General features: G+C 37.2%; 3 protein-coding genes across 5 annotated transcripts in view; all 3 read right to left on the reverse strand.

Moving 5' to 3' along the window:
* Positions 1 to 612: 612 nt before the first annotated feature.
* Positions 613 to 2008, reverse strand: LOC129244647 (transmembrane protein 208). Its single transcript, XM_054882395.1, has 4 exons — positions 1662 to 2008; positions 1443 to 1598; positions 1236 to 1372; positions 613 to 1162 (listed from the first exon to the last, which is right to left on the reverse strand). Exons 1-4 carry the CDS (start codon positions 1665 to 1667, stop codon positions 937 to 939), a joined length of 525 nt encoding a protein of 174 aa, XP_054738370.1. The 5' UTR covers positions 1668 to 2008; the 3' UTR covers positions 613 to 936.
* A 1193-nt stretch (positions 2009 to 3201) lies between these two features.
* LOC129246040 (transketolase-like protein 2) lies at positions 3202 to 5952 on the reverse strand. The gene is made up of 3 exons (XM_054884548.1): positions 5695 to 5952; positions 4822 to 5157; positions 3202 to 4762 (listed from the first exon to the last, which is right to left on the reverse strand). Exons 1-3 carry the CDS (start codon positions 5856 to 5858, stop codon positions 3289 to 3291), a joined length of 1974 nt encoding a protein of 657 aa, XP_054740523.1. The 5' UTR covers positions 5859 to 5952; the 3' UTR covers positions 3202 to 3288.
* Positions 5953 to 10264: 4312 nt separating this feature from the next.
* Positions 10265 to 25217, reverse strand: part of LOC129246374 (uncharacterized) — a 37079-nt gene continuing 22126 nt past the window's right edge. Inside the window, exons 2-9 of one of the 3 annotated variants that reach the window (XM_054885142.1) lie at positions 22315 to 23717; positions 21100 to 22250; positions 20726 to 21036; positions 20485 to 20629; positions 19781 to 20238; positions 19621 to 19717; positions 17888 to 19482; positions 10265 to 17816 (exon numbers count right to left, since the gene is read on the reverse strand). In XM_054885142.1, coding sequence (XP_054741117.1) covers positions 16863 to 17816; positions 17888 to 19482; positions 19621 to 19717; positions 19781 to 20238; positions 20485 to 20629; positions 20726 to 21036; positions 21100 to 22250; positions 22315 to 23717 — 6114 coding nt within the window. In that variant the 3' untranslated portion in view covers positions 10265 to 16862. Of the gene's footprint in view, positions 17817 to 17887; positions 19483 to 19620; positions 19718 to 19780; positions 20239 to 20484; positions 20630 to 20725; positions 22251 to 22314; positions 23718 to 25217 lie in introns of all 3 variants that reach the window. The other 2 variants (XM_054885141.1, XM_054885140.1) reach the window with 2 other exon arrangements.

Here is a 25217-nt window from a genome sequence, read left to right on the forward strand (position 1 = left end):
AGTAAACAAAATTTATTAATTTTTATTTTTAAAGAAATGAGGTTTAGTATTCCTGCTGCAAAACCAAAACACTATTTGCATCCCCTTGAATTTATGGTGTACATGCTGACGTTATCCTATGAATTTTGGGTATCAAATAGTTTAGACACCTCTGTTCAGTAAATGGTTTCTTGAGAAACTTTTCCTTCCGAAACGCGTACGTTACCAAACAACAGGGATGTTTATATCTGAACATGGAGACTCCTGCCGAATTTCTACTACAATTGTAAGTGTATGTTTTAAATTGTTACAGCAACAACATAACAATCAGTTTTTGCTATTGCCTACTGAAGAGAGCACGACGGTAGAAAATACTTTTTGGACCGGGCTACAGCGAACACCAATCGGATTATATAAGTATTTACATATGTACATTACATATATATATATTTGTTTTTTTTTCGCGACTGTATACACATAGGGTATATTAAAAAAATCTATATATATTGGTGTAACCTAATCCATTTTTGCATGTTGAATGAGGAACATTATGCATTACTGATCGGTCGTAAAACTTACCATCTTTATGTGGTAAAGCGTATTCTGTATGAAATAATGAAATTTAAAAGTATTTTAGTTAGGTAGTTTGTTTTAAATTCTCTTATTTAATGTTTCTTATTTTAAAAATCGACTGCTTATAAATATTTATAAAAAACTATCTTCTACCAAAACACAAACAAAATTGGTAACTAGAATTAATCTGCTGCAGCATAGACGAGAACCAAATACAGAAAGGCAAATAACCAAATTAAATATTAACTGTTAGACCACTTAATATCTGATGAACAGCTACTGTATTACAAGCATAATCGGCATTCGCAATACATTTAGCCGCATTCTTGACTTCAAGGCTCATTGGGCACTGTTTTACATTGCTGATCTTTAATCTCAGCATATTCATCTCATACGACGCATTTTACGTTCGAGTTTACGTTGTTTCTTTTCGTCCAATTCTGGTTCCTCGGCAGCAGCGTTGCGTTGTGATAACCAAGGCTGTATCACACTACCCCACAACATCCAGAACGCACGCAGTGGTGCCAAGAGTAAGAGGAACCAAAAGTAATTCGACAACAGGGAAAGCAAAAGCGAACCTGCTGTCAGAATGATTAGATCCTTAACATTTCTATAATCAAAATAGAAAGAATATAAAGAAAAAGGATTAGTCTATCAACAAAAAAATGGCCATTTGCACATACTCTGCAATTCCACCTTCCATATTCAAATCGTTACCGGAATCAAGAATAGCGCCCGTTTCAGAGTACTTTGGTCGCGACATGAAAACCATAAACTGAACGGCGGCAGCTAACGACAACACGGCTATGATGCCCATAATCTTCAGTGAAAGTAAATACCATAGGTTTATTTTTTTTGTGTTCATTCATTAAGGCTTAACAAGTACATACCACAGTTACTTTGCTCAGTCCAAAAAATATCAAATTTATTAAAACGTTACCAGCAGTACTACCTATTGCCATATTCCTATAAAACTTCAAAGTGGCCTTATTTTCCTCCACAATCTGCTTCGCTCCTTTTGTGCCTTGTTTACCCTTTTGTGATGGCTGATAAATTAAAAACAATGAAATATTAACGCATGGTGCCACTTCTAGCATTTTCGCACTTACCGCCATTGTACACTTATTTAATTATTCTAATTTTCACCAAAGGTTATTTTAGCGAAGTTTGTCTGCCTTTAATGCTGCTTCTTACTTTTTGGTTAAGTACAAAATGATATTCGTTTTTGTCTACGAGCGATTATGACGCGTCAACAAATAGCCGAATAATGACAACTATAATTTTGCCAGCTGATTCTGGTTGGAGCTCATATCGATGTTATCGGTATACTAAATCGATTCAAAGTTATCGTTATGTTTGGTTTCCGTTTTCAGCCAAACAATTTTTGTACCTTAAAGATGATCGAAACGACCCAAATTAATATCCGGGCGAACCCTGCCATTTCAGCTCACTTATGCTGTTACAAACAGCGAATACAAAGCAAGGATAATGGATTTCCAGGTTTGACCATCCGACTGCAACGTCACTGGGAACTCGATAGCAGAATTCTGCAGAATTTCACTGCGTTGACTTTTATCGTAATCACCGGCACAGTCGATCTCAGTTTTTTCGTCAACAAACCGCTGTGAGGCCCGGCTTACGTCAACCAATCAGGAAATCCTTTCAAAATCGCTGAGAGCCGGCTAACGGTCTGACCTTAACCACACCTATGCATTCCGTACATCGTGAATACAAAGGATATTGGCAATGTGTTAGTTGGTATGTAAGCTGATACAAAAAGGTCACTAAGCGGCTCTCAGTGAATTTAAAGAATCAGTCGATTGGCCGAAGTAACAGAGGTTGTGACAGCGGTTTGTTTACAAAAAAAAAACATACAAACAATTCAACACGGCGTACTCTCACATTACTTCGTTACCGTCTGAACAGCAATGCAGTACTTTTTGTAGTGTGACAGCCATTTTCTCATTTCGAAACTTCCTTCAATGTAGCAAGATCATGTATGATATTGTAACGTCATCTTGCACTATGTAAAAAATAAAAATAAATTTAGGTTTCGTGACTGATTCCACATTCCCAGATTACATCATTCAAAATTAGAGTTTCCAAACTGTGAACTTCTCTTATTTCCTAATAGGGGCTTGCCGAAGATTGTTTCCGATGTATTTTCCCCCTTCATTAAAAGTACTTCCTAGTTTCTTTCGCATGTAATAGCCTAGACAGACGATCGCGTTAATCGTGATTACCGACGCATTAATTCTGATTAAAATTGTGGTGTGAAAAACGAGTTACGCGAATTATATTATTATTTATTTCAAAAAATCTGAACCTGCCATCGAAATACTCCTAAACCGCTTCAGTTATGCAAATTTAGCCTAGTTGTCAATCCGCATTAGTTGCATATAATTCCGAATTAAGTCGTTAATCCCAATTGACGCCACCGCTTGTCTAGGCTATAACGTCGCGAAGGTTTCTTGATGGCATGTAGCAAATGAAACATTATTACTTTTATTGTATTTATAATTAAAGTTACAAAACAATATTCAAAAACAAGCTACCACGATTAGCTTCTCAGTGATTTAAGTAAATTTTTAAATTAAGTGGAATCAGTTATTATTTTTTTTTAAACCTTTCCACTAGTTTAATGTTATAGATCGATATGTTAAAACGGACTGTAGCGGGTTTCGACCTTCAAACTTGTGATTCCGTTGAATGCGGAATGTGTGTAGTGTAGCTTCTTCAATCCTCAATATGTAGTGATGCGCAATTGCATCCCATATAACTGGTCACTGCCTCTATAATATGACGCGATGAGATGCCAAACATATCGATAAGGGTTGTTGGCGGTCCAGAGCGCGGTACTTCCGGTACATATAAGTGCTTCACCTCCATATCACGTTCTATCGCAAGAGCACTGAGCACAGCCTCGCCCAAACCACCTTGTTGGTAATGGTCTTCAACTACAATAATACGCCCATTACATGCACGCCCATTCGCCATTATTAGACCTGCATCTAACGGTTTAATAGTGAAAGGATCAATAACTCGTACTTTTATTCCTTTTTTCTCAAGATCTGCAGCAGCAGCCAAACATTCGTATAGCGTTATGCCAGCACCGATTAAGAGTACTTTATCTTTTCGTGACTGTTTCACAACCTTACCTATGCCCACTTGAAATACCTCCTCATTTTTGTAAATAATTGTCGTACTCGGTCTGGAGGTACGTATAAAGCATATACCTGGTGTATTTGCAGCCAGTTCCACGGCGCGTTCAGTGCTCACCGCATCAGAGGGATAGAAGACAGTGCTACCTGGTATTGCGCGAAACATGGCGATGTCTTCGAGTGCCATCTGTGAAGCGCCATCCTCGCCGATGCTCACACCACAGTGGGAACCACAGAAATTGGCATTAGTCTGAGATATAGCACCCATACGAATTTGATCAAATGCACGCGATAAAAATGCGGCAAATGTGGAGGCGAAGGCTATTGTACGATTACGACAGGTGGCGCCAATGGTTACTCCAACAAGATTTTGCTCTGCAATGTAGCATTCAATGAAACGGTCGGGAAATTGTTGCTTTAGCTTATCTGAGTAAGTGGAGTTCTTTGTATCGCCATCGAGCGCTATCACACGATCACACCCACCTGCCAACTTGGCCAGTGCTGTACCGTAAGCGACACGTGTGGCTATTTCTTCGCCCAATGTGTAAGATGGTGGCGCAGATAATTTTGCATTCGTAATATTGACTTCAGGTACCGTCATGCCATCAGCTGTTTTTGGATTTAATGCCACTGGACATGGCGGTCGATTGATGATCGAATTTTCAATTGTTCTTATAACTGGGCATGCTTTATCACCCAATGGTTTGCCATGCCAATTTTCTTGATCCTCAATTTCGGGGAAAGATTTACCTTTAAATGTTTTTGCAATGATGGCGGTTGGTTTGTTTTTGGTAGTGGCTGCCACTTCGAAGGACTTGATTAATTCTTCGATATTGTGACCGTCCACAACAAGCGCATTGAAACCGAATGCGTTCACACGTTTTTCATAAACATCCAAGTTATGCTGCAGTTGTGTGGGGTCAGACTGTCCCAAGCGGTTGACATCGAATATGACGCACAAGTTATCCAAACCATAGAAACTTGCGAAATTTAGAGACTCCCATATAGAACCCTCCGCTGATTCACCATCGCCAATAATGCAGTAGGTCCTATCAACATCTTTACTTGTAAACAAATATCAAATACATATCTTCGATGCACACAATACCTATAATCGGCTTTATCCAAATTCTTGCCTACATATGCCATACCAGATGCCACTGCTACACCTTGACCCAATGAGCCGGTACCCACATCAATAAAATTCAATCGGGGTGTAGGATGACCTTCAAGATCGGAATCGATTTTACGTAAATTTTGAAGATCTTCAACAGGAAAGAGTCCAGCTTCTGCCCAGGCAGCATAGAGTATGGGTGCTGCATGACCTTTGGATAGCACCAGACGATCACTAGCCGGATTGCGCGGTTCCTTAATGTCCAAACGCATTACATTAAAAAACAGTACGGCTAGAATCTCGGCAATGGATGAACAGGAAGTGGGATGTCTACGAATATATGAAAAAGTTAGAAACCGCCGAATATTAAATAACGAAATCGTTTTGTAAATTCCAATCTAACACCATTTCAGCCTCACATCAGCTTTTTAGCCATAGTGTATTTGTGTGTCCAACCAGTATCGTATTGGGTTCGTTCCTCATTGCGAAAATTTAACGCCTCGGTAAGCAATCGGGAATCACAAAAGTATTTTTGGCATGCAAAAGCTTCATATAAAATTCCACTTGCAATTCGGGGACATAAAACTTTAAGCTTCAAGATGTAAACTACATGTTTGAGGAGAAACTGGGCTATAATGTTAGCATTATTAAATGTGTACAGAAATTCCTTAAGGAAGAAAAATACATTGTCGATTCTTCTATATTCAAGGAGCTAATAAAGCTCTCCAATCTTAAAATTTGTGCCAAACACTGAAAGCCCACCCCCAAGAAACTATATAACCAACCAAATTGCTCTTATCTGATTAAATTTTTAATTTGTTCGCTGATAAAGATAACTGTGTTCCAAGCTTGGTTTCCTACAATTACCCGGATTTAGAGGCCTGTGTTGCTCTAATTGCATGCACACGTAATCGATTTGCTATGTCTTTAAGGTCCTGAAATCGATTTAAATCCCTTGATGCAGATTTCGGTTTCGCCTCCGAAACGGGTAATTCTTTTGGTTCAAATTCTTCACTCATGGCAGGTTCCATTTAATTACGCTATTAATTTTGATTATATTATTCTGAAATAGTACGCAAATTTTTTTATTTGGACAAATATTTTCAAGGAATTTAAAAACAAAATTTGAAGGTTTTGAAATATATGAAAATTTTACTTTACAGGGTAATTACAACAAACTATTATATATTATATTTATTTTTAATTTTATTACAACAAACGTGTAGTTAATCAACCTTAGGGAAATGTATAAATTTGAAATTGATATCTAATATTGCTCTTGTATTTTTCTAAACACTTTGAGAACTATCTAACTTAAGCATTCTCAAGTTGATAATTAGTAATTTCTCGATTTGAGAAATATTGTAGAAGTTATTCGCGCCAAACATGTTATTTTAAATATGGAAACTTCGCGTAATTTGATTTTCATTTTGCGCTTAAGTCAATAAATAAATAACTTTAAGGGGGGGTAGGGTCACAAAATCGAAATTTTTTTTCTTCACTCATCTTATAGTAAATCATTTCAAGAATGTTGTGTCAAAATTTTAAGTGGATCGGAGCAGAACTCTCAAAGTTATAGCCTTTGTAGGCACTCTACCTCGAATGCGGAGCATCGATAATTTTTCAGAGTCATTTTTTCAAACGCGTTTTTCCCGAAACGACTTCTTAAAAGTCGGTGCCAATCACAACTCCGAAACTATTCAACCGATTCTTTTCAAATTTGGCACACGTTTTCTAAATCAAAAATACCTTCCCCCCCCCCCCCCACTGTTTTTTTTTTTTTTTTTTTTTAAGGTTGTTTTTCACTTACAAATATGGCGAAATTTTTCGCCAAAAATGCTCGTTTTACGTTTTTTTGCCACCAAAACTACAAAAATGAAAAAAAAAAAAATTTTATTAATGGGGGGCGGGAGAGCATTACGTCATACTTTAACTGAAAAATTCGATTCGAAAATTTAGTTTCAGATGATTCTACGACGAATGCCGATTGGCACCGCAGAGCACCTCTCGAAAAACATATCTCCAAAAAAACTCTGTCATGGGCTTATTTGTCAATATTTTATTATTAATATTTTTTAAAAACTTATTGAAAAGATGTACAATAACATGCAACTGATTTTATTAATGTATCTTAAGCCATATTTCTGTAAAAAATTCAAAAAAAAAAGTGTTTTTTTTAGCGCTAAACCCTACCACCCCCTTAAAGTAGTGTTTATTGAATAAAAACTTACTTTTCCATTTCAACTGCGCTTGATTAGTGATAAGCATCAGATTGTCAACATTTTACTGACAACGTTGGTCCTGTAGCAAAAATTTTGTGACAGACGGCGATACCATCTTATAGTTACTGCCTCACATACACTCGTGCTTACGGGGGTGTAGTATGGTTAATTCGGTGTAAAACAAGCATATTTTTCGAAATTTTTTTTGTCGACACAGTTGATTTATTCAAAATTTTAAAATTACTTCATTATAAAGTCATATTTAAAGAATATTGTGTGAAATTTTCATTGATTTTTATGAAGAAATGAGTTGGTGGCAGCGAATCTTCGCGGACGTCTCATAAAAAAGTTTTATTGCGGTGTCCCTCAGAACTCATTACTGGATCAACTAAAATCAAAAAACCAAATTGATTTCATCAGCTAATAAAGTTTCGCAGGTAACAACGTCGAATTTTTTTTTTTTTTTTTAATTTTTTAAAGCGCTTTGAAGTCAAAACACCGATTTTTCATAAAAAAAACTTGAAAACTTTGTTGTTTTAAAATATGACAAAATTTAAAAAAAAAAAACTCGACGTCATTACCTCGTGAATAAAGTAAAGAAACAAAAAAACCAAATTTGAAAAGAATCGGTGCAGTAGATATGAATCTACAGTGGACACCGACCGTAAAAAAGGCAAGTGTGAGAAAAACGCGTTTAAAGATTTGTGAAGATTGTGAAATCCGGTTGGAGAGGTAGATACTTAATCCTTTGTGTCTTTGTCAATTTTACTCTAATGCACTTCAAACTTTCACACAATAATCTTAAGATGTTATAGAATAATTTAAAAAAAAAAAAAAAAAAAAATTAAAAAAAAAAAAAAAATACCATACTACCCATACGTTCCGACCAAAGTTGGGTCGGTTTAGGTTTGAAGGAATCGTCAACTGTTTCCATTGCGAGTTTGAAGGAAATTGTGAGTAAACTGTAATTCGTTTGCTTACTTTTTTCATTTTTGTGTATCTGTATATAGGTAAGTTTGAGATGCCGACAGCCAATCACATTGCCTCGTTATTGACAAGCTGCAAAATATTGTTGCCATTTTTCGATATGGATGCAATAACAAAGGCGAAAAATCACGCAAATAAACACGATTACCTCCATTCAATGTTAAAATGCATGCAAACCCAACACAATCATGCTGTGAAAGATCAGGTTGAAATGGGTGTGGGTAAGGACACTATGTGCCCACCAGACGGCGCTATAGCAACAAATTATTATTATTATTTGTGTAGGATTTAATAAATGTTTTAGTTGGTGTTTGCGCTTAAACATATTAGCGGCAGCAAACCCAAATGTAAACTGCGGTGGACACGTTATAACTTATGAAATGCAATGAATTTTCATTTAAGTTACTTTTGAAATCATTGTCGGGCATTTGAGGAGTGCATTTGTTCTCAATTGATTCTGAAATTGAATTGAAACGAAACTGTTATTGAAATATTTTAGGATTTTATTTCCACAGTGAACGAAATGCTACAATTTCCCATACATTAAGAAAACCACACGAAAATATATAATATGTAACTGAATATTAACCATGCATTCATAGTCCGAAGCTGCATAGATCGAGCGTCCACACGTTTTCACAAATATCCAAAAAAGTAGTGAAGCAACTCAATCAATACGCAAACAGTTTGTCTCATAAGTCTTTTCACAATTTATTATTGAATAATATATTAATCATTACTTTCTTAGTAGATTCTTATGCCGTATTACTTTGAATTCCTTTTTTTTTTTGTAGCAGAAAACTTTTCTAACGCCTTCTATTTGATACTGTAAACAATAATCGTTATTTGAAATCATCAAAAATCTATATTTTGCATTATCTCAAAATTGTTTTTACAACTTGAAGAAACATAAACAGACACCAGAAACATAACGGTATACTATTTACGTATATTTCTGTGATTCGTGCTGTTCATTATATTGCATCAACAAGAAATGCAATAATGCCAATTGAAAATTTATGGTCGCATTTGAAGTAAAAAGTGCCAAAAAGGTGGACTACAAATCGGTAATAGATGTTGCATGGTCTCACCAAATATTGTATTAACATGAAAATAGTCATGTACATACATACATTTGATTGAAATGTGAAACGAATTTTGTAACAATGCCGAATATAACATCTTTTTTATTTGCTTTCCTTCTAAATCACTTTAAGTAAGTAATTGACTTTTTTACAAATAACGCATAAATAAAATACGTTTGTTTTTTATAAAAAATAATAAATATATATAAAAATATATAAAATAATAATAATATTATATATATAAAAAAATTGTATCATTTATCCGAAAAGATCAGCGAAAACATGTTAATGATAACAAAGAGATATTATTTTACGAACATGACTGTTGACCACTGTCTGGTAAATAGTCTTCGGATTCTAATTGGTAATCATATCAAATCCACTATTTACTAAGTAGGCACTAAAAGACATTTGGGTGTCGTAGTTTACGAGAAAAAGATGGGTTAAAATTGTGGCTTGCTCATTTATGTGGGGCATAATTTCACAAACCAAACACTTTTCTGACCAATACATATATATACATATATACATATATATACGTATTCAGTATTTTTTGTTATATCTTGGAAATTAGAGGGGACCATTCAACATTTTGATTCGTGATTTTTGACGTAGGCTGATTTTCAAAATTTTATGACTTCGGTTATATTGGATTTGGAAATTTCTCAAAGGAAAAATAATTTTATTTAACATTCTTAATAAATTCCTACTGCTTGCTTACTTTGTCTCTTGGGTAATTTGGAGTGACAGTTAGAGAGTAATTTGGGTTTCTCATTAGCACACAAGTCTTCCAAGTTTTGTATTTATGTACGTTTTTCGATACTTTTTTATTTGAGAGTGCAAGCTATCTAATTCTCAAATATTTAGTTACTGGCTAATCTTTATTCGAAAAGAACGTGAAGAGAGCTATTAATTTGTTCACTTTAATTTTCATTTGTTGTAAGCCATATTTCTTTTCCGCAAACGTCCTCAATGATTTGAAGTCATGTCGTCTGAATAGATACAATCGGCTGTTGGAAATATTATGTATATGGTGCACTTTACTTCATAAAATGTTCCTGATAAAAAAAATTGGCTCAGCAACACAAATAATTTGTATTAAAAAAATAACCCATTATTTCTGCCCATTAAACAATAGTAACCTTTAAAACGATATTCGCATTTATTTCACTATCATTTTTATTAAATATACAAATATTCTGTTTGTAATACAATACAAATCTTCAATCGTATCTTATCTTTTTTCCAATGCTACCACTTCTAGCGATGTTTGTTTTTACTCTTTACTTAATTTGTATGCTTTATTTTGTAGGTTTGTGTTGTTGTTGTTGTTCTTAAAACTATTACAGTATTATTTAAAATATTTTTTGTGTTTTTATTCTTGTATTTTTTTTATTTATTTGTTTTTATTTTCATAAACTAATTTTTCTTTACTATGCACGTAATTTAAATATGGTTCGTGTTTATTTTTATTATTTGTTTTTTTTTTTTTTTTGTTTTCAATATAATCATCTCTTTTGTGGTTGTTCTTTATATAAAATTGCTTATGAGTTACAAGAAAAATTGATAAAAACAAAAACATTTTTTTTTTTATATATGTATAATGATTGTTTTCATTATATGTATTTGTATTTGTATTTGTATTAACAAGAACAATGATTATTTATATTGTGGGTATGCATCTTTTTTTGTTGCATTCAAGCCATATGCAATCGAGTATACACAAATTAGCAAATCTTAGTGTGAGAGAATGAAGGAAATGTGATTGGAAAGATATGAAACAAAAAATAATTTTTAGCCTATGCTGATGAGTAAATCTGTACAATTAAGTTACATATTTTTTAAGATTCTTCTTGATTTTTGGGTGTTAGCTTAAACTACGTACATGCTAGACTAATGGGCTGTAAATAGAGTACGAATAGTAGGTAGATAGGAAAAAGGAGATTTCTAGCTTCTTTACTCTGCAAATCTTTAAACTGTTTGTTTCTTTAAGAAATCATAACAGCACTTAAGCCTACATTTATATAATATATAAATTGTTTAATAAAAAGCAAAAATATATAAAAATAAAAATGTGCCTGGAAAAAACAGGCACCTAACTCACATGTTTAAATAGACTATTCAGTAGGTTGTTTGTGCCAGGAATGAAGTGGATAATAATTACATACGAGTATATTAAGGTGCAGTCAGACATGACAAGGAAAGTGCATTTTTAGCCTAATTGTTCACAAAAATGTTTAATACCCCCAAAGTTGTTTGTGAAAATTCTTTACAACTTTCTTGCAATTATTAAAAGTGAAACTTTCATCTTCTTCCTAGAAAGTAATGACAAATCATTCCAGTGTTGTTGTCGTGTGATATTGTTGGTGATTGAATTTTACTAAAATTATACTAAAATATTAGTAATGCAATTAAATAATTAATTATCAAATATGTGTGTATATAATACAAATTTGTACAAATTTTAGCACTGTAAGTGCACGCATGCATATAATTGGCGCTTACAACTTTTTTGGGTATTTTGGCTGAGCTCCTCCTCCAATTTGAGGTGTGCGGGTTGTCCCACAAATGGAGAGACCTACAGTTTTATGCCGCGTCCGAACGGGAAATGGTTTTTTTATGAGGAGTTTTTTTCATGGAAAAAATACACTCGAAGATTTGCCATTGCCTGCTGAGGGGCGATCGCTATAAGAAAAACTTTATATCATTTGGTGTGTTGTGCCGACTGCGGGTTTCGAAACCGAGTGATAGATAGTCAATCACCCACCCATTCATATATACTGTGAAATTAACACACAACATTTGCCATTGAATTTTTGTTAACGTTTTATACTGTGATTAAACAAAACTTAAATAACCTGTGTACGGCCGATTGATTTTCTTCTATATTTTGATCGAACCGCAAACATGTGAATTAAAAGCAGTTTCTTTTTATTGACCAATTAAGAATATTCATTTTCACCCCTCCAATATAGCTTTCACAGACTAGGAATATAGAACGTTGGATCACACGTATTCGAGAAACTTTGAAAGCGCTTTCCTTGCCACTTCTTACAGCAACTTCAGTTAGTTTGGATATGTGTTCGTTTTGAGATTACTGGTCGGATGGTTGGCGCGGACGGGATAAATAATTTGTTAATCTGCAGTGATATTCTGAAATTCGCGAAGCGTATAAAATATTTGTTTGCAACGTAACTTCAGAATCCTACTGCAGATATTGAATGAGCAGGAAGTCAAGTAAAAGTAACAAAATATAAAAGAAATCCTAAGCTCCACTGATGGAGCTATTTAAATATTAATTTTTTGAAAATATGAGAGTGATGATAATTTAGGAGCATGAAAGTGATAAGTGAAAAGTCAATAAACAAGGAATTTTGCCAATTAATAAGCTATTGCATTATACTTATTGAGTCGAGCGAATATTTGTCTTATTTCGAAATGAAATTTCAATGCCGGCTGCAGTAATTCGACGTCAGGTTTTTTGAGTTTGAGTATATAAATATTTTAGATTGTTAAAAACAGAGTAACGGTAGTCGTTTCATAATTTAAAATAAATATTTATGTACACTTATTTTTTAAATTAGGATCAACATTTTGTCAAATTCTTCTCTAAATCTCTCTACTTTAAAATATTAAGGGTAGTAGTCTGTTCACATCTGTGAAATTTCGCTGGTAATATTATTTTATTTCTCGTGTACATTTGATAGCAGCTTTTGTCAAAATACAAATAATCAGAACAGGACAATTTTAAATAAAAAAATTAAATTGGTTAGAAGTGCAAAAATTATGCCATTGACTTTGAGGCGCTAAAAATCATATTATTTGAGTTTTGGGTATTTCCATTATTTAAACATTCTTCTATTAACCTGAAGAATTGTGGTAATAAAATAAAAAGTTTACCATATTTTAAGCAGGATTACTTTTTAGACAGATTTTTAAAATTTTTCTGAATATCAATTAGAACACAATTTTTAAATTCGATGAACTGCCAATTTTCATGAAATAATCAGCAGTAAATGCAATTTAAACGACGATGAAAAATGTTGCTAGCATCATGTTGGCAACATGTTGCGAACTTTTTTACACCTGGTGAAATTATTAAATTTCCAAGGCGAATCGCTTAAAGGTGGTGTTGGTAAATGAGCTGAGTTGTTTTTTTTTGTCTTTCGTCGTGTCCATGTGGCTGTCAGCTCAGAATGAAAAAAAAGGCGAATTCATTATTTGTTTTCTAGTTTCTCAATACTTTGTTTTCACAATCAAATGCACAGCACATTGTTGTTGGTCTGGTGCCACCACCTTTAAGGAATGTGCTTTGGAAATTTCATATGGATTTCGGCTGGTATTTCACGTGAAATGGGAACAGAGTACTAAGCTTTAGACAAAAACTTCGAGGATGCACAATACGAGTAATTTTGAATATTTAGCAAAATATTCTTTTTAGCAAATTTTTACTATGAATTTATTAATTAGCTGACATTTTATTTATACTTTCAGTGCAAAAGTAATTGTTTATGTAGGTCTGGACGATTGAACGATAGGTTTTATTTAACCAAATGTTTAAGTTTTAACAATCAGTAGAAAAAAAAAGTAATAATAATATGGTCAAGACCAAATAAGAAAGGGAGGAGTTATTACACTTCAACCTGGATGCGGGTGTTTAGGAGACAAACAAAATTTTTAAGAAACACAGTTTCCAAAAACAAAGGACCTGGCACACGAAAATGCGTTGTTTGTTAGTCAGACTAAGCACAACAACATGACACGCTGTAGCGTCTACATACGACATTTTCGAGTATTAAAATTACGGAACTCTTCTCACTTGTGGAGTTTTCGCCGTGGTTCGCGCTTGTCTAGGTTTGACTGTAAATAATAACTGTTATACCCAATGGAGGTAAAAAAAAAGAAAATAATATATATATTTTTTTAATATAAGATTATTATGACGATTAAGTACTGAAAATTTTATCGTTTGATTTCTTGTACAAATCGTTCAATCGTGCAGTTCTAAATGAGTCAAAACTGTAATCCTAAATCCGCTCGACTCACAAGCTGTCACAACACGAAATCCAAATTCAATTAAAATTTTGGCCGAATACATTTTCGAGAAGCACTGCAGAATATAGATTTCATATTTCCGCATTATCGAGCGAGTTGAGGATTATGTGGATGAATACATTTTAAAGGATTACTTTAAATTGTATTGTAATAAACATATTTTTAAAGCAGCCTATTGTTACCGTTTTCAAAGTGGTGTAAAATGTTAGTAAACTTGTATTCGATTTGAAACAAGCTGGAACAAATTTTTCGCATAGTTTTCATACTTTCATTGCATTTTTATTTAAATTTTAAATACATACATATATATTTTCAATAGGCCAAATTGACTTCAAATTATTCTTAATAGTTTTTATTTTGGCAAGTAATATTTCCACAATTTCATTTGATTCAAAATATAAAATAATTTCAAGAAAATTGTAAGCAGATTTGAATAAGCCAGGTGCTTGCAGAACTAAGTCAATCAATAATTAGGTGTCAAGTGCTATGTATATAATTATAAAAATAACAAGACAAAAATTCTCACATATAAAGTCTATAATTTATTACGATTCAAGGGCTATGATCTGAATATGGCAGAGATCAAAAAGCTTTTAAATCAACAGTTGCAATCAAAGTATGAGAGTGCAAAAAACCTGCATCAGATGGGTTTAGAATTCGCTTTGCTAGAATCTCGTTTGAAACAGTCACTAAATCAATATTATGTGTGTAATGAAGCATAATGAAATTAATAAATAGTTTATGTGTAACCAAAATAAGAGGATGCTTAAAATTTGAAGTCACACTAATTCATTTTGAGAACAAACAATATTGGAGTGAATTTTGATATTATTGAATAGTGGCATATGAAAAATTAGAATAGTTCAAAACTATATTAACTGAAAAAAGTTTTCTTAGTTAAGGAACGAAGGTTTTGGTTGGGTAATGGGGTAATGGAAATACGAATATAACTGGTGGATAAGAGATTGCAAATTTTTAACGTATAAAAACAATTACTGGCGTCAATTTACTGACAGAGAATACCGTAATCCCGCTGAGGGCCAGTAGGGCCATTTTTTCAGTGCTAGTTTAACATGGATATCTACCTAAAGCAAGTTGAAGCGATTTTGTCCTCACAGTTAAACAAGCACCGAAAAACTGGCGTAAAAATCAAGTAATAACTTTAGAAATACGAGTCCTAAATATAAATAAATATAAATAAAAAGGTTATAGATAATGAGGAGTGCTAAATAAATTTTGAATGGGCTATTTTAAATAAACTTACAATGTGCAAATGTGTAGATTTGTTTCGCATTCATCTATGTACAATCAATGATATACACCCTATAGTATATACTAGTAAGCATGTATATGTACGTATATTTATAAAATTATTTATATATGTATGTATGCATATACATATTTAGACATATCATGTGTATATGTAGTTAAAACAAAATGTAACTGCCTCTTAGGTGTAGTAGGCATAATTAAACAATCCAACTTACTTCCTAAAGGCTTGTGTACTTTTATGTTTGAGTTTGTTTTCATTGTATTTACTTGTTGATGTCAATTTAGTGGCATGAAGATTACACGCCACCAATTGTTGTTGCTTGCTTGCTGTACAATTGCCCTATTCTGTAGTTTATCGGGTGAATAATGAAGCACAATATTTGAGGCTTAAGTGCAAATGAGTAAATTTATAACTGTATTGATAATATTTATATTTTACTTCGTTTTAAAAATATTTACATAATTTCTATAAATTAAACTTTGTGATATATTAACTCGCATAACTTATGCAACACGTTTGTTTACATGTGTATGTGTATGCTCGCATTATCTCTGTCCCTAATCATATGCACTTGTCTATGATGCTAATCCTTATGGGCGCTTAGGCACCAAAACGCTATACACTCGCAGACCAGAATCTGAACAAATATTTATGGGAAAAGTTGTCTCCGAAGAAATATCATATATTATTTACTATCTCAATCGGTTTCGAATAGAGGTCTAACTTTTATTTCAGCTGATAAGTGTTCAAAAGTCACGAGTAATTTTTTAAAGGAAAACTCCTTTTTCAAATTATTTTTGTTACCATTGGTCCCTTTGCGTGTATTCTGTAGCGTTAGAAGGTTTTTAGATAGAAATCGAGTTAAGCGCAATGATGTAGGAAGTCTGTATAACCCTAGCTTCTATTATATAAGTTTGTTTTTATATGTATATAATTTCTTCATAATAACGTATTTTGCAGTTTACAATTCCTAACTTACGCTTAGAAATGTTCGCCTCTCTTAGTTGTAGGAGCTGCAAATGTAGCTGGCGCTGCATTTACTTCTTCCGCTACATCACCTCCACCTCCACCGCCCGCTGCAAGTGGCGTTGTTGCGGGTGGAGGTGCGCTAAGCGCTGTTACCGCATGCCACCAAGCATGCGGCGGTTGATGATGCGCAGCAGCATAATGTTGGAGATGGTGATGTAACGGTTGTTGTGCATGCGAATGTGCTTCTCCGCTTTTATTGTTGTGGTAATGCCTGTATGTTGGCGGCAGCTGTTGATGTGGGTGATAATTTATGCTTACTTTTTGCTCTTCTGTCAGCAGCCGTTTCGGCGTTGCATAGTCGCTTATGCTACTACTGTTTGCGCTGTAACGATGTTGCTCGTTTGTAACTATCCCCCCACTCATCGCCACGCCCTACTTTAGATGTCAATCGTTTTTCACTGGATAGTAGACTAGGTCCGATTGTTGCGGGTGTTGTGACTGCAGTTGTTGTTGCTGCTGTTGTATGTGATGCATATAATCACTGATTGGTGGTAGTACCGTTTTTTGCTCTTCGCCACCAGCACCACCACCGCCACTACCCATCAGCATCGCAGGATATCCGCCACCACCAACGCCGCGATCATAGATGCTTGCATGCGGTGGCGGAGGCGGTAACAAATGTGGTGCAAGCGGATGGTGAGCGGTCGGCGCAAGTGGATGGTGTCCGCTCAGTGAGTGTGATGCGGTATGCGGGTGATAAGGCTGAAAACTATTCTTTTGGTGTTGCTCTGACAAGTCCGCGAGACTGGGATGATGGGAAGGCAGGTGATGGTGATGGTGCGCAGCTGCGGCAGCAGCAGCGCTAGTATCATATAGTGAAGCACCACTTGGAGAGCCGTATATGCTAGTGTGGCGAATCAAACCGGCTGCACCATAATTACCGGCGGCCGCAGCAGCTGCAGCACTGTGATGTTGCTGATGTTGATGTGGATGGGGTTGATGTTGATGAGCGGAGTGTGCATGCTGTGGCTGTTGTTGTTGTTGCTGCTGCTGCTGTTGGTGAGCTGAAAGTGAATTTTGTTGATGCTGCTGCTGCGACTGTGACACGCCCATTTGCGAGGCCCCTGGCTGCATTAAATCAAAGTTATACTCCATTTGCGGTGGATTGGTTTCAATAAGATTCGTGAGTATGCTGCCAATATTGTTGTAGTTATGCGGATCAGCACCACCAATACTAACGCCAACACCACTAACACTAACGGCACCACCTTGTCCAGGTTGTGCACTGTTTTGCGGCTGCTGTTGTGACTGCTGCTGCTGCTGCTGCTGTTGTTGTTGTTGTGTACTACCTCCAAACATCATTTGTGATGTAGTGGGACCAGCCGTTGGCCACATATTCTGTAAACGAAACAAAAAGGGGCTTAGTTTTTAAACTCAAAGCAATAAAATGTCAATGGTATCAGGTCTACCGGAAAGTTGATAAGCTCTCCGCTTATCGGTGATTCCTGCTGTTTCACACCACCACCTGAACCCACTGAAGGCTGCTGTTGCTGTTGTTGTTGTTGTTGAGAAAGGGAGTTTGGTGTTGGTGCTCCCGTCGCACCACCATTGGAGCCGACATTCATTGGAAGGCCAAGGAAATCGGGTGCATCAACAATGTAGAACTTTGTGGGGTTGTCTTTGAGCTCACTACTAGGAGAGCCCCCCACCACGCCTTGCTGTGGTTGGGATGGTGGTTGTTGTTGCTGTGGCTGGGATTGTTGCGTGTTAACAACACCAATCGAATTTGTGTTAAATCCAATATTGGCCCAAGCCGGCTCATTCGCTTGTTGTTGTAGCGCATATTGTTGCTGCTGTTGCAATTGCTGTTGTTGTTGTTGCTGCTGCTGCTGCTGTTGATGCTGCATTTGTGACGGTTGAGGTTGTGGTGATTGCAAGCGTCCGCGTTGTGGCGAGTGTGATGGCTGATGATGTTGTTGCTGCAGCTGTTGAGTAGGCGTAGCATGATGATGCGGTGAACGCTGCTGATTGTGACGATGTTGCTGTTGTTGTTGCTGCTGCATTTGGTGCTGATGGTGCAACATTTGCTGATGATGATGTAACTGTTGTTGTGTTGCAGGCATGTGGTGCGGAGACGTAAAATGTTGCTGCTGCTGCTGAGGATGCGGTTGGTGCGGGCTTTGTGGAGTATGGCTGCGCATATGCTGCTGCTGCTGTTGTACTACAGCCACTGATGCTGCAGCTTGCTGTTGTTGGTGGTGCTGCTGCTGATATTGATTAATAAGTTGATGTTGTTGGTATGCGTTAGCGGTGCTTGAACCGCTAGATGCACCATGATTGGGGTCGAAGTGAAACTCTGGCCCACCCGTTACGTTACCGACACCAGCTCCGCTAGGTGGACCAAAGTTATTCAGCCGCGACATAAGATTATTGCCGGGCAAATTACTACTGCCACCGACCCCGACCCCGACGCCGATGCTGGGGTTACCGCTGCTGCCAGTTCCATCCGGTGTACCATTATTAGGCGTATTGGGCGTGCGACGTTGATGTTGCTGCTGCGCTGGTGGCGGCGTTGGCCTTTGCTGTTGTAGTTGCTGTTGCTGAAGTTGTTGTTGCTGCGCATGTTGAGCTGCTACTGCTACTGCTGGATTACAATGTTGTGTTGGCACCTGAGCCAATGCTTGTTGTGGCTGTTGCTGCTGTTGTTGTTGTTGTTGTTGTGTCTGATGCCCGATTAACTTTTCGGCGCTAAAATTTTGAGTATACATGGAATTCTGCTGAGATTCATTGGTGGACAGCGAATGCTGTGACGCCGATGCTGACGCTGTCGAAGATTGAGAACTACTGTTGCTAATCATCGATGCATTGAATGGATCCTGCTGTGATGTGCCTGGTGTGGTGGACAGGGGCGGCGGTGTAGAAACACTGCTCACACCTCTTTGTAATTGCTGTTGTTGGGGATTTTGTTGCTGCGTCTGCTGCTGCTGCTTTGGTTTACTCGCATTTGACTTTTTTGTAATTTTCGCAGGTGGAGGACCCGGCATATCTGGCGTAGATGTCATTTCTGTTAATGAAAATATTTTAAAAAATTATGATATTGGTGCAAATTTAGCGTAAGTAGTTTTTGGTAGTTTGATGTTTCATAAAATTTTTCAAGCTTTTATTTAGAGGTTTATTTTCACCACTAGCGTTGCGAACCGACCTTCATCCTTGGCGAAACGTTTAACTTTCTTCGGTGATGGTTGATTGCCGTGGACGGTTTGCTTATGGCGCACCAAATGAGTTTTCCACTTGAAAGTCTAGCGAAAAAAAACAAACTTTAAGTTATTAAAAATTAAGGCGGGATTATTATCATGTCCAACCTGATCACAGTAACAACAGCAGTGCGGCCGCTCCTCCGAATGTGATGGCAAATGTCGCTGCAGTGACTTCACTGAACCGAAACGTTTGCCACATAAAGTACACTTACATTCCGATGCATCGGTGTGCGCGTTGCTGTAATGATCTTTCAGTGCCGGATATGTAAAATACGACGAGCCACATATATCGCAAACGTATGTTCGTTTCACTTCCGTGTGTAGCTGTACATGGCGCTCCAAATTCGCTTTCAAAGTAAAACGATTCTGACAAATGTGGCACTCGAAAAAGTTATCTTTTTTGTGGACACGTATTATATGCTGATAAAGTGCATTCTTCGAGAGAAAATCTGCGCCACAAACTTCACAAATTGCTCCGTCCGCCTTGTGACCCGTCGTGTCCAAGTGCTGTTGATGCAGTTTCTTGTGCGGAAACTTTTGTCCACATTCGGTGCAAGAATAGGCTAAAGGCAAATAAAGAAAAAACAGACATTATTATTTAAAGAAAAAAGTATATAATGCAAGATATTGCTAAAATGATAAAAGTAAGAAGGTAGCAAATTACAAAACGGTTAAATAAAGCCAAAAGAGATAAATGAAGTACACATGTTTAAGATATGCTTGAATTATAGAAATTTAACCTTCATTTACGCTTAAGGTACTCTACACTCATGTTTGTGTTAGTATTTCGACAATTTTCAGGCACTCACACTCACACTCACTTTTGAATTCTTTTCTGCTGTGAGATTCAACATGGGCATGGAATTGTTGACGACGCGAATAGGATTCGCCACATGTGTTACAGACGAATGGAAACTCCTTGGCGTGTATTGTACGATTGTGATGAATTATTTCCTAGGGAACAAAAAAGTGAGGTTACAATATTTTACACCAATGCAAAAGAGCACATTACTGCTACAATAAATTAACCCGTTTTCCTATTTCACTCACCTCCAATGATGTACCATTCGGTTGTCCACAATCATGGCAGAAGCCTGGATGAATTTTATAATGGTCCAACAATGATTTGCGTTTGCGGTACGACTTTGGACACTGCAAGCACTGATAGCATGGTTTGGCCTTTTTCACCCCCGCACCAGTGCCAGCAACGCCGCTACCCCCTACACTACCAGGCGGTGCTTGCAGAGAGGTACTACTGCTACTACCACCATCAATAAGCTGTTGCTTCGGTTCCATGTCATCCAAATCATGATCGTCTAGGTCATCATCCTCATCGTGCGACAAGTCATTTTCGTCCAGACCTAATGACACATTCAAAGAGTTCGATGAGATTGAGCCTGAAGTAGACGCAGTTGCGGAAATACCAGTCATAACACTGCTGGGTGTCGCGCATGCTGAGAGTGCACTAGTCAATGCCATTGCCGATGCCGGTGGTGGTGTGGTTACGGCACAACCGGAAGACGTACTGGCGATTTGCTGTTGCTGTTGCAGTTGCAGCTGTTGCTGCAGTTGTTGTTGTTGTTGTTGCAGCGCGTCCGTATGCTGCTGATGCATATGCAACATTGGCAGAGTGTGTTGCAGTCGTTGTTGTTGCAGCTGCATTTGCGATTGTGCTGTCAATGTGGTTTGCTGCGGACCCTGTTCCTGCAGTGAAGGTGAATGCGCCAGCAACTCCGAATTGAAATGTTGTTGCGGCTGCTTCTGTTGCACCACAGCGGGCAAACTGCTACCCTCGAGTATATTGTCAATACTGTTTATAAACGTAGCTGTTGCGGAGCTCTGCTGCTGCATGCGCTGTTGTTGCAACTGAAGTTGTTCCTGCTGTTGCTGCTGCAATTGTTGTTGTGCGTTCTCGGCCATGCCACCCAACAATGTTAAAGGATTCGTTTGTTGTTGCTGCAAGTTCGCATTAAGGTTATGTTGTTGCTGCGGCTGGTGTGCCTGCTGCTGCTGTGGAGTATCTTGTTTTTGATTATGCAATATTAGCCTCTGTTGCTCTTGTTGTTGTTGGTGTGCAAGAAAATGGGACTGATTCGTATTTAACACATTGTTATGGAGACTTTCGGTTGTTGGTTTCATCGCCGAAGTGTCAACTCCAGGGTCCCCAACACTGCCACTACTATTACTACTGTTATTTAACGCTGGCAATATCATGGGACCATTTTTGTCGCCATGTGTGTTGATAATGATATTACAATTATTCACATTATCCACGGCAGACACAGCTGCAACATTTTCTCGCGCCACCTCGTTAAGTATCGGAAAAGGTAGTGAACTCGGGTGTTGATCGGTGTGTCCTTGCAGGTATTGCTTGGAAAAGTTTTGCTGTTGATTTATCAACAGTCGACATCGTGGCTCGTTCTGAGTATTAATGCACTGCAGCTGCTGCTGTTTCTGTTCCTTAGGATTCAAACTCGGAAGATCACCGACAATATTTGCTAATTGCTGACTGTTGTAGCTAAGATTACTTATATTATTGCTTGCTGTAAGGCCATTTAACACAAGGCTGTTGCTTCTGGAATGAAAAAGGAAATATCGTAAATTTTTGTACAAACATAATTACAAAAATCTTAAATTACCCTTGTTGTTGCTGTTGATTATGTTGTTGCAAATGGTTGCTGATACTGCCCAAACTTGAACTTGCCATGCTCTCACCACCCACTAATGAAACTGTGTTTGTGTTGTTTGTCGTTGTCACCATCGTCGACACACTTTCTGGCAAATCTGTGGTAGCACCGCCATTACTACTATTGCTATGACCACTACCGCTGACGCTGCTGCCACTGCCCAACACATCTTCGATATCCGGCCCCATTTCCATGCCATGCATTAGACGTTCAGCGCCCTCACCCTCATCAATGATATCCTCGAATTTCAAGGTATCTTGCGGTGCTACCGACGACATTTGCGACTCAGATTCGGACTCCAGCTCCGAGTCCAAGGCGATCGCTGGTAAAAGACGGCGCCTATGCGCATTCACAGTAGCTGCAGCAGCTGCAACGGCCAATTTGCGTTGTTGCATCTGTTGCCATTCTTCCCGACGTTGCTCACGTAGTGCCTGTAGTACATGAGGTGGTGGCCTTGTGCCCATCAGCTGACCCGACACAATGAAATTCTTATAGAATTGCTTTAAGAAGGGTTTATGCTCTTCACTTAGGGCTGTCTGCAAACGAAAACGAAAGAGTTTCTTGTAGGCCCGCACACTGAATTCGCCCGTACTGTGATGATAATGTATGGTCCACTCATTGTCCGGATAGAAAAAGTAATCATCTTCGGCTTTTGAAACTCGAGTATTTTGTTCACCAGTACGGAAAACGAGCTTTTCACTAAGCAACCTCGGATGATTGTGATTATTGTTCTTATTATGGAGGCGCGAGAATTTTTTCACTTGATCACACGCAGCCATCGCATCCCAACTATTATTACTGTCGTCAACCCCAATACGTGCACTGCTACTTACGTTTGGGTGCTGATAGGAAGCACGATATTTTGCCTTTGTCAAGTGTTGCGTATCGATAATGGACGAAGGTATAAGATCCAGCGGATCTTGTTTTTGAACGCGCACATTGCTGTAATGTAAGCGTCTATTGTTGGAAGACGAGTTTTCTGCGTTAGCATCATTGCCTGCAACATCAGCGTCCATGTCAGCATCACCATCCAAATCTTCGTCATCCTCATCGAGGCACATGAGCTCCTCTTTGCAAAGGATTTTCTCAAAATTCTGATTCAGATCGGTAGAACCTTCATCCTCAGTTTTAATCTCTTCCTTTTTGGCAGTGAGCAACAGTTGCAGTTGCAACTGTTTCTTGTTAGTCGTTTTTGTGGAGCTGGCAAACTCATCGGCGATATACGGAAAAAGAGACCTCGTCGCCTGTTCGCAAACCTCGGGATATTTACATTTCAGCGTACGCAATAGGTAATGAAGAGCATCACGTTGTGATGCTGCATCGAGACTGTCGAGCAGATTTAACGACTGCGCTACCTGTAAATGAAAATGGAGAAATTTAATAAATAAATAGATTTAGGTACTTCTACATAATATGTATGTATGTGTTGCGAAACCTAGCCTATTTTTTTGAGTATGGTTATCTACGACAGTGAACTTCCATTCAGTAAATCTGCAGGCAAAACATACCGCCAGCAGTGCACCACTACGATTTAACACTAGTTGTAGTCACGGTAAGATTCTGACTGCGTTCACAATCCTCTTTCCCTTACGGGAAGACTGGAAACAGAATGTTGTAAGACAGGCCAAGTCCATCCATGCAAACACAGATGGCTCAAAGCTCGAGGGTAACGTGGGTGGAGGTATATATTCCGATCATCTGGCGATCTCCTTTGACTTCCCGACTATTGTAGTGTTTTTCAGGCTGAAATGTGGCTTAACGAACCCACCCATAGAAGTGCCTGACAATTGAAGCCGACTCCCAATGCTAAACGCACAGAAACCCTGCTAAGCAAAAATAAGCTGACTAAATAAAATAAGCACACTGATTTCTGTTATAAGACCCTGCCTTATAGGTAGGCAGACCCAGAAGCTAGGCGCACGGTGAAAAAAAGGAAAAGAAAATTTTGCACCACTGTCCTGCTCTATCTAAACGAAGATTTACCGCTTTAGGTAGACAATTTTTTAATGAGGCTTCTGAAAAGGTCACATTGGTTTTAAGGAGATCAGGACAAGTTCCCCAAGCGGCATCACAGCGGACTATCAGCATAAGTGTGTCCCACAGTAAACAGCCGCTACAATATAACCTAACCGCAGTAGTTAGTTAAGGAGCATTGCGAATATATTTCTGGATCATAAAATATCCTGACATATAAATTGACAGAGGATGTACAGAGAGTTAAATATGGTACCTTTTTTCAATGGCGAGAATATCTGACAACAGGACAGTTAATTTGACAAGTGTCGGCGCTTCCGAATTATTTGGCATTTCTATTCTAACTATGTATATCTTAATTTTTCTCAAAAATTATACTAACAATTAAAATTATTACTTTGCGGAAAGAAATCATTACATCCAGTCATGTTTAAAGGTTTTAGTCCCCAAAAATGAGTATATCCTTATGATAAGTATTTGAAGGAAGGCGTTAAATGCTCGAAAAAGTAGGCGAAATTTGATTTGGGTCATATGCCCGAAATAATTTACCACTATAATTAAGGTTATGAAACTACCTAAAAAACCCATTTCAAAAACAGCACTTCTAAAAACAAACACATTTATAAAGCGACAGGTCAAATATTCAGATTAGAAGATCTACTAGCAAATATTAAAGACAAGAAAAGCGCAATCTAATCGATTATAATATGCAATATCTAAAAATCTATTTTTTACAATTACATCAATTTTGGAAGTACAGCTATGGCAAACTAATTTTGCAAATGTAATCAATTCATTAAACGAAAAAGCAAACAAATATAAAGAGCGCCTATATAAGAAACACTGGCACACATAAATATTTTGCAAGTAAACGAGTACAC

The sequence above is a fragment of the Anastrepha obliqua genome, chromosome 4 (assembly GCF_027943255.1).
Source record: "Anastrepha obliqua isolate idAnaObli1 chromosome 4, idAnaObli1_1.0, whole genome shotgun sequence".
Classification (NCBI taxonomy): Eukaryota; Metazoa; Arthropoda; class Insecta; order Diptera; family Tephritidae; genus Anastrepha; species Anastrepha obliqua.

Excerpts from the sequence above, each read along its gene's own strand:
- LOC129244647 (XM_054882395.1), bottom strand. Across the intron at positions 1,373-1,442 it reads GACTGAGCAAAGTAACTGTG|ATTATGGGCATCATAGCCGT; the intron begins GTATGTACTTGT and ends CTTTCACTGAAG. Across the intron at positions 1,163-1,235 it reads ATGGAAGGTGGAATTGCAGA|AAATGTTAAGGATCTAATCA; the intron begins GTATGTGCAAAT and ends TTTTGATTATAG.
- LOC129246040 (XM_054884548.1), bottom strand. The coding sequence starts at position 5,858 with ATGGAACCTGCCATGAGTGAAGAATTTGAACCAAAAGAATTACCCGTT. Across the intron at positions 5,158-5,694 it reads ACACAGGCCTCTAAATCCGG|ACATCCCACTTCCTGTTCAT; the intron begins GTAATTGTAGGA and ends ATATATTCGTAG. Across the intron at positions 4,763-4,821 it reads TTGGATAAAGCCGATTATAG|GACCTACTGCATTATTGGCG; the intron begins GTATTGTGTGCA and ends AGATGTTGATAG.